The sequence below is a fragment of the Scyliorhinus torazame genome, chromosome 12 (genome assembly GCF_047496885.1).
Source record: "Scyliorhinus torazame isolate Kashiwa2021f chromosome 12, sScyTor2.1, whole genome shotgun sequence".
NCBI classification, from domain to species: domain Eukaryota; kingdom Metazoa; phylum Chordata; class Chondrichthyes; order Carcharhiniformes; family Scyliorhinidae; genus Scyliorhinus; species Scyliorhinus torazame.
In genome coordinates this window covers 175,425,809-175,434,778 of record NC_092718.1, presented here as the reverse complement: position 1 = coordinate 175,434,778, position 8,970 = coordinate 175,425,809, and the positions used below count along the sequence as shown (strand labels likewise).

General features: G+C 54.7%; 1 protein-coding gene across 3 annotated transcripts in view; it reads left to right on the top strand.

The window, feature by feature from the left end:
* The first annotated feature begins 4,825 nt into the window (after positions 1-4,825).
* Positions 4,826-8,970, top strand: part of LOC140386756 (RIMS-binding protein 2-like) — a 467,093-nt gene continuing 462,948 nt past the window's right edge. Inside the window, exons 1-2 of one of the 3 annotated variants that reach the window (XM_072469420.1) lie at positions 4,826-4,869; positions 5,724-6,891. In XM_072469420.1, the coding sequence (XP_072325521.1) occupies positions 6,829-6,891 (63 nt within the window). In that variant the 5' untranslated portion in view covers positions 4,826-4,869; positions 5,724-6,828. Of the gene's footprint in view, positions 4,870-5,627; positions 6,892-8,970 lie in introns of those variants that run through there. The other 2 variants (XM_072469419.1, XM_072469418.1) reach the window with 2 other exon arrangements.

The following is an 8,970-nucleotide window of genomic DNA, read 5'->3' as shown; positions in this document are numbered from 1 at the left end:
AACGACATGACGCCTAGCCTCCAGTGTATTCTTCTCAAGCTCCGGCGATACGACTTCCAGCTGGTATACACCCCAGGCAAGGACCTCATCATTGCTGGCGCTCTCTCCAGGGCAGTCAACACTCCATGTGACCCAGCGGGATTTACCTGCCAGGTTGGCGCCCTTGTGGCATTCGCGGCCTCCAATCTATCTGCCACGAATGAACGCCTCATCCAAATTCGCCGCGAGACGGCAGCTGACCCCTTGCGCCACCGTGTCATGCGCCACCTAACGGACGGGTGGCTCAAGGGCCAATGCCCTCAATTCTATAATGTCAGAGATGATCTGGCGGTAGTAGACAGGGTTGTTCTAAAACTGGACCGCATTGTCATCCCGCATAGCATGCGCCAGCTTGTCCTGGAACAACTGCATGAGGGCCACCTTGGCGTGGAAAAGTGCCGGCGACGGGCCCGAGAGGCAGTGTACTGGCCCGGCATTAATGAGGACAAAGCCAACACAGTGCTCAACTGCCCCACTTGTCAGCGCTTCCAGCCGGCCCAACCACGTGAGACCCTGCAGCCCCATGTGTTGGTCACGTCACCATGGACCAAGGTGGGCATCGACCTGTTCCATGCGCTGGGTAGAGACTATGTCCTGATCGTGGACTACTTTTCGAATTACCCGGAGGTGATACGGTTGCACGACATCACCTCGTCTGCAGTCATTCGTGCATGTAAAGAAACCTTTGCTCGACACGGCATCCCGCTCACGGTTATGTCGGACAATGGCTCCTGCTTCGCCAGCCAAGAATGGTCCAACTTTGCCAGGCGGTACAATTTTGCCCATGTGACGTCCAGTCCCCTGTACCCCTAATCCAACGGCAAAGCAGAGAAGGCAGTACATATCGTCAAACGGCTCCTATGCAAGGCTGCCGATGCTGGGTCTGATTTCTACCTTGCCTTGCTGGCCTATCGCTCCGCCCCACTGTCCACTGGCCTGTCGCCAGCCCAGTTACTCATGAGTCGCACCCAGAGGACGACGGTGCCGTCCATTCATGTCCCAGACCTCGACCACGTTCTGCTCCTTCGCCGGATGCAGCTGTCTTGTGCACAGCACAAGGCGACTCATGACTCCCGTGCAGCTGATCTCCCTGCTCTGGCTCCAGATGACAACGTCCACATCCATCTCCCGGATGGTGGCTGGTCTGCAACTGCTGTTGTCCTTCGGCAGGTGGCCCCCCATTCGTTCCTGGTTTGTCTACCGGATGGCTCTATTCTGCGCCGCAATCGACGCGCCCTTCGTCTTGTTCCACGCTCACCACGTGATCCTCCAGTGTCGCCGCGCCCTCCTGCTGACCCTGCCACGGACCATGCAGAGCTCCCTGTCACTCTGCCTCCCCCTGACTTTGACGCAGTCCAGCCCGCTCCTGAACCGGCGGCTCTCGACCCACCCTTGAGGCGGTCAACAAGAATTTGTCGCCCACCTCAGAGACTAAATTTATGAACATTTCGAATTCATGGACTCTCTGAATTGTTTTGTTGCTTTGTTTGGTCGTTTCCCTGGTTTGTATATAGTGTTGATCTCGTTATTCTTGTTGCATACTGCTTCTCTGCACCAGGCACCTTCCCATGTAAATAGCTTAGTTCTCATGTACATCGTCCTGTAAATATGTCTTCGCACCCCACACGTAGTTAGGAACATTCTCACCACACATTATTTATTGCCACACACATACATTTTTTATAAAAGGGGGAATGTCATAATATACACCAGTATATCACGGTGCAGACACACACACTGATGGACACACAGCAAGACCAATCAACACACACAACACCGCAGCCAATCACCAGTTAGAGCACACTCACTATAAAGACAGGGGGCATCAGAGTTCCCACTCATTTGGGATGCAGCCTCTCAGAAGGACAGAGCTTACAGCTTACAGCACAGATCTTCACCATGCTGAGTGCATAGACTAGTTAGGACAGGCATAGGTCTTTAGTTTAATCTAACATCGTGTTAACCCACAGTGAAAGTATGTTCAACAGTTTCTAGCTTAATAAAATAGTGTTGCACTATTTTAAGTGTTGGTGGCCTGTATGTGTTCCACGGATCCAGAGCACCCAACACATCAAGGTGGTGCTGCAGTCCTGACACTGACCTCCGGAGGTGCTGCATTCTTGACACTGACCGCCAGGGGTGCTGGCCGCCGGGGGGGGGGGGGGGGGGGGGGGGAAGGGGGGCGGGGGGTGCAGTCCTGAAACTGACCGCCAGGGGGCGCTCCAGTCCCGCCACTGACTGCTGGGGGCTCTGCATTCCCGACACTGACCGCCGGGGGGTGCTGTAGTCCTGACACTGGCCCGAGTCGCCACCTTTCAGCGCCAGTTCGGGGAGGCCGGTGCAGGAATTTGAACCCGCACTGCTGGCATTGTTCTGCATTGCGAGCCTGCTATTTAGCCCACTGTGCTAAATAGCTGGCGTGTGGGGGCAGCACTGTAGCCTTGTGGATAGCACAATTGCTTCACAGCTCTAGGGTCCCAGGTTCGATTCCGGCTTGGGTCACTGTCTGTGCGGAGTCTGCACATCCTCCCCGTGTGTGCGTGGGTTTCCTCCGGGTGCTCCGGTTTCCTCCCACAGTCTAAAGATGTGCAGGTTAGGTGGATTGGCCATGATAATTTGCCCTTAGTGTCCAAAATTGTCCTTAGTGTTGGGTGGGGTTACTGGGTTATGGGGATAGGGTGGAGATGTGGACCTTGGGTAGGGTGCTCTTTCCAAGAGCCGGTGCAGACTCGATGGGCCGAATGGCCTCCTTCTGCACTGTAAATTCTATGAAACCAGCCCCTAGTATGATCCCATAAATCTGATCCTATTTCCAGTTCCCTCGAGCTTAGACAAACTCATCCAGACTCGAGATGTTAGCTCCCTTTTCTCACTACAGATACTGCCAGACCAGCTGACATTGTCCAGTATTGTATACTTTTGTTTCAGATTCCAGCATCTGCCGTAATTTCTTTCTATCTAGATAGTGCTGGGTCCTTCATTGAGTCAGGGGGAAAAGGGTGGGCACTGCGGGCAAAATTCTCTCGAAACGGCGCGATGTCCGCCGGCTGGCGACCAAAACGGCGTCAATCAGACGGGCATCGCGCCGCCCCAAAGGTCCGGAATGCTCCGCATCTTTGGGGGCCGAGCCCCAACATTGAGAGGCTAGGCCGACACCGGAGGAATTTCCGCCCCGCCAGATGGCGGAAACGGCCTTTGTTGCCCCGCCAGCTGGCACGGAAATGAAATCTCGGCGCGGCGCATGCGCGGGAGCGTGAGCGGCCGCTGACAGCTTCCCACGCATGCGCAGTGGAGGGAGTCTCTTCCGCCTCCGCCATGGTGGAGACCGTGGCGGAGGCGGAAGGGAAAGAGTGCCCCCACGGCACAGGCCCACCCATGGATCGGTGGGCCCCAATCGCGGGCCAGGCCACCGTGGGGGCACCCCCCGGGGCCAGATCGCCCCGCGCCCCCCCCCCAGGACCCCGGAGCACGCCCACGCCGCCTTGTCCCGCCGTTCAAAAGGTGGTTTAATCCACGCCGGCGGGACAGGCAATTTATCGGCGGGACTTCGGCCCATCCGAGCCGGAGAATTGAGCGGGGGGGGCCCGCCAACAGGTGCGGCGCGATTCCCGCCCCCGCCGAATCTCCGGTGCCGGAGACTTCGGCAACCGGCGGGGGCGGGATTCACGCCAGTCCCCGGCGATTCTCCGACCCGGCGGGGGGGGTCGGAGAATGACGCCCTGCATTCCTGACACTGACCTCCGGGGGCACTGCAGCCCTGACACTGACCGCTGGGGGGTGGGGGGGGGGGGGGGGTTGCTGCGATCCTGACACTGACCGCCGGGGAGCGCTGCAGTCCTGACTCTGACCTCTGGTGGTGCTGCATTCCTGACACTTACCGCGGGGGTGCTGCAGTCCTGACACTGGCCGCCGAGGGGCGCTCCAGTCCTGACACTGGCTTCGGGGGGGGGGGCGGGGGGAGCGCTGCAGTCCTGACACTGGCCGCCGGGGGATGCTGCAGTCCTGACACTGACTGCCTGGGGCCGCTGCAGTCACGACACTGGCCGCCGGGGAGCGCTGCAGTATGGACACTGGCCGACGGGGGCGCTGCAGTCCTGACACTGACCGCCAGGTGTGCTGCAGTCCTGAGACTGGCCGCCAGGGCGGACGCTGCAGTCCCTATACTAACCGCCGGGCTCTGCAGTCGTGACACTGGCCACCAAGGGGTGCTGCAATCCCGATTCTGACCGCCGGGGGGGGCGCTGCAGTCGGGGCACTGGCCGTCGGGGGGAGTACCAGTCCCGACTCTGACTGCCGGGGGGGGCTGCAATCCAGACACTGGCCGCTAGGGGGTGATGCAGCCCTGACTCTGACCGCTGGGGGGTGCTGCAGTCCGGGCACTGGCCGCCGAGGGGCGGCTGCAATCCCGACACTGACCTCCGGGGGCCTGCAATCCTGACACTGATCGCCGGGGAGCGCTGCAGTATGGACACTGGCCGACGGGGGCGCTGCAGTCCTGACACTGACAGCCATGGGGCGCTGCAATCCCGACACTGACCGCCAGGGGGCTGCAATCCCGCCATTGACCGTCGGGGGGTGCTGCAGTCCGGGCTCTGGCCACCGGGGGGGGGGGGGGCGTCTGCAGTTCCATCACTGACCGCCGGGGGCGCTGCGGTCCTGACACTGACCGCCGACGGCGCTGCAGTCCTGACACTGACCGCCGAGGGACGCTGCAGTCCGGATACTGGCCGCCCGGGGGGCGCTGCAGTCCTAACACTGACCGCCTGGGGGCGTTGCAGTCCGGGCACTGGCCGCCGTTGCTCGGGTAACGGCCGCCGCCGCCGGCTCCAGGTGAGTGAGTGTCTCCGGCTGAGCAGCTCCGGGGCTCCCGGGAGATTCAACATCGCTTCCCATGGGGGCGGGGTTCAGCTGCCAAATGCAGCGGGGGAGGGTTGAAAGTGGCAGCAAGGATGGAGGGAGGGGGCTGAGAGTAACGGGCGGATAATGAGATCCATCCCGGGGCCTGGGGCTTGCACCGGCAGCCTGGACCCGGGAGCTTGGAGATCTGGATCAGAGCCACTGGCAGCAACAGGGAGGCAGGTCTTAAATCCACCTTCCCTCCGCTCAAAGGGTCGCTCATTGGGGAAATGGGAGGAGGGGGGAATTGCAGTGACTTCCACAGTCAGAGGGCGGCGCTGTTGCCGGCTGGAGTTACACTTACCCCACTTGGCCAGTAGAGGGAGCGAGACTCCATCTCTCCTGGACTGGACGGAGGCAGGCCAGCATTGACCTCCCCATTATGGAGCAAACACAGTCATGAAAAACTCCCTCCACTGACACTGGTCAGTTTCTAAATATACAGTGGATTGGGGATGGGAGAAGCAGCTGAAATGGTCTTATTCTCATTCTCCTCACTTCTAATAGATATTTAATTCTGCGGGGAGGGGACTTTGCTTTAACTCTAATGGGTGTTATCCTTCAAAGTTCCTTGGTTATTAACCTGTTCTCTTCTGACCTCATGGCCTTGCGTACCTTGTCTACAGGGCTAAGGAAGGTTTGTTTCTGCAATCGATGAATTTGCATATTGGAGTGTAAGAATCCTTTGTTTTGTTCCTTTCCCTCCATGGAGTTTATGGTGAGACTGAGTTTAAGAAGAGGAAATGAGTAACCATGTTGTAATATGTTTTGATCTCCCATCCAAGAAGACTGCAAACAGGATTCTGGGGCACTACAGACAGGAGAGTGAGAAGCTAAAGTTGGCTTGAGAGACGTCACAAGAATAAAACAGAGCCAAGGCATTATTGCTGAGTTCAGACCATGTGAAGGCGAGGACAGTGCTGCTGCTGGATGTAAATTAACCGAGGGATAATCCAAGCCTTGTGGAGGCTGAAGAGGTTTCCCGGAGAAGGAAGAGAGAGCACAGCTGAACCAGTGAGATGATGTGGAACTAAAGGAACTGCGAATGACAGCTGTTAAGATGCTCCTGACAGTGGCCAGGAAGCACTGTGGCCACTGAGGAACTGGCCACTGCGCACGTAGCTTGGGTGCAAAGTATCAGGAAAAGTCAGGCGACTGCATGAAAGAACCTCTGTAAAAACTCTTTCCAGTTTAACTGAGCAGAAGGCCCTTAACGTCCAGCTCAGAGGCATGGATTGAAATAACTTTACCGCTCTGGTTAGCATCTGGAGAAAACAGCAGAGCGAGACGTCTGGCATTTCTTCGTACTTTCCTGGTACAGGCTGCGAGAGAAATTCTATTGAACAGACTCCCCTGCCCCAGTCGATGCCAGAGAAACATTAGTGAACGGCCATCTCCTGGTGACTTAATCCTCACGGAACCACCACTAAACAGGCATTTCACAGCAAGCTGGTGAGACAGGCACTCCTAAACATCTAACTTTCACCCAGGAGAAGGAGACTGAAAAATTAGCATCCTTGGGAACGTTGTTAAGAAAAGCACTGATGAGCAGGTATCTCCTGGTGAACTTTGGAGAGAAACCAGCAGAATGGGCATCTGCCATTGAACTGGCGAGGGAAGTAACACTGAATGCACATTTAATCATTATACTCATGTTCCCTGGTAACCCTCCTGGGAGACACACAACAGCAAACTAAACCGTAGCAACTGGCCAGAAAGTGCAGAAAGAACAGGCTGCTCCTTCTATACCTCTGCTCAGCACAGTGAGAGGTAATCCTGTGCTGCGTTCCTATTAACCGGGACAAGTATAAACCGGCCTGTCATTAGGTACCTACACTGTGTGGTATCAGGGTCTGCTACAGCTCTCTGGCTTGGCAGCTACTCATCGTATCCATGTCCTCCGGGAGATGGCAGCTCCAGAAATTCTCACCATCACTTGGCAGCACAAACTACACGGTAAGACAATCCTGGTTTCTCAATGCTCCTGGTGCTTTTATTAACACTGGGTCACCCTCGGACAGCGGAAGAAATGTTCGAACATTAGGTGTGGTTCTGAACCACAAGGATTAGAAGTTAAAGACTTTGGGGTTGATCTTTTAAAAAATCCTTCTGCTTGTTTTCAAATTCCACCTCTGCCTAGTTCTTCCCTCTGTCTCTAAATTTCTCGATCCCTCCAACTCCCAGAGATCTCTGCACCCCTCATAATCTGACCTCCTTGTGCATTCCCAATTTCAATAGTCCACCACTAGCTGCAAATTCTGCTGGCTTAGTCCGAAACTCTGGACATCCCTCCCTAAACCCCTCTTCCCCTCGTGATTAAAAACCTACGCCAAATTATTTGGGAGTAATGTCTTCCTGTGTGAAATGCCTGGGCACATTGTGTAGATGCAAGGTGTATTTGTTATATGCTACTGAGTCACACACACACACCTGGAGGTTCTGAGGGGCAATTCTTGGTCTATCTTGAGTAACCCCGCCTCAGCCGGATTGACAGCGTGTGTGTGCGCTGTCATTTGTATCAGTGCCCCCAGGTTAGCAAGCGGACAAAAGTGAAGAATTGGAATCCCAAATATTGGCTGAGGAGAAAATCAGGCTTAACTGTGGTCCCTCTCTCTGCTCAAATTATCTGATGGTGCTGATTTTATAAGGAACCAAGATTGGAGTGATAACATGAGATCCACTTAAACACCACAACAGATCCATAAGTCCGGCCCTGAACTCTACCTGCCTGATTCTCCTCGCTATCCCGTCTGGTTATCACACTGATGAATCAGTGGCTGAGGATTCGGGATCTGTACTCAATGGAATTTAGATGGATGAGGGGGGGATTGCATTGAAATTTACAGAATACTGAGATGTCCAGATAGAGTGGACGTGGAGAGGTTGTTTCCACGAGCAGGAGAAACTAGAACCAGAGGGCACAGCCTCAGACTACAAGGACAGCTTTAAGACAGAGATAAGGAGAAATTTCTTCAGCGAAAGGGTGGCAAATCTGTGGAATTCATTGCCGCAGAAGACTGTGGAGATCAAATCACTGAATGTCTTTAAGACAGACATAGATAGGTTCTTGATTAATAAGGGGATCAGGGGTTACGGTGAAAAGGCAGGAGAATGGGGATGAAAAACATATCAGCCATGTTTCGCAGAGCAGACTCGATGGGCCGAATGGTTTAATTCTGCTCCTGTGTCTTATGGAATTGGGTGCAAGGCAGCAAAAATATGGTGGTGTGATGAGGGTAGCATCAGAAGGGATTTTAAATGGTGTCATGTATTGCAAAATATCTATCTGTTGATGAAGAACCTACAATTTTGACCAAGCTTCTTTTGTCCTAATGTCTTCCTGTGTGGCTCATGTCAAATTTAAAACACTGGTGTGAAATGCCTGGGCATATTTTACTCTGTTAAAGACACATTGTATAAATGCAAGGTGTATTGGTTGTTATATGGTACTGAGTCACACACCTGGAGGTTCCGAGATTGCAATTTTTGGTCTATCTTGAGTTAGTCCGATGTGCTTGCTGCCCTTGTTCCCCCAGGGGGCAGAGATCACTGGTCTGAAAGGTGCTGTTAAAGAAGCCTCAGTGAGTTGCCAGTTGAGGGCCGGTTTAGCTCAGTTGACTGGACAGCTGGTTTTGTGATGCAGAGCGAGGCCAGCAGCGCCAGTTCAATTCCCGAAACGGCTGAGGTTATTCATGAAGGCCCTGCCTTCTCAACCTTGCCTTTCCTGAGGTGTAGTGATCCTCTTTCTCTCTCTCTCACTCTCTCCCCCCCCCCCCCCCCCCCCGTCCCAAAAGGAGAAAGCAGCCTACGGTCATCTGGGACTATGGAGACTTTACGTACTAGTGAGTTGCTACAGTTCATAAGTGTACATTAAAGAAACATAGAAGATAGGAGCATGAGGAGGCCATTCGGCCCTCCGAGCCAGCTCCGCCATTCGTCACGATCATGGCTGATCATCCAATTCAATAGTCTAATTCTGCTTTCTCCCCATAACCCTTGATCCCATTCGCCAAGTGCCAGTGATGGAGGGAGTGA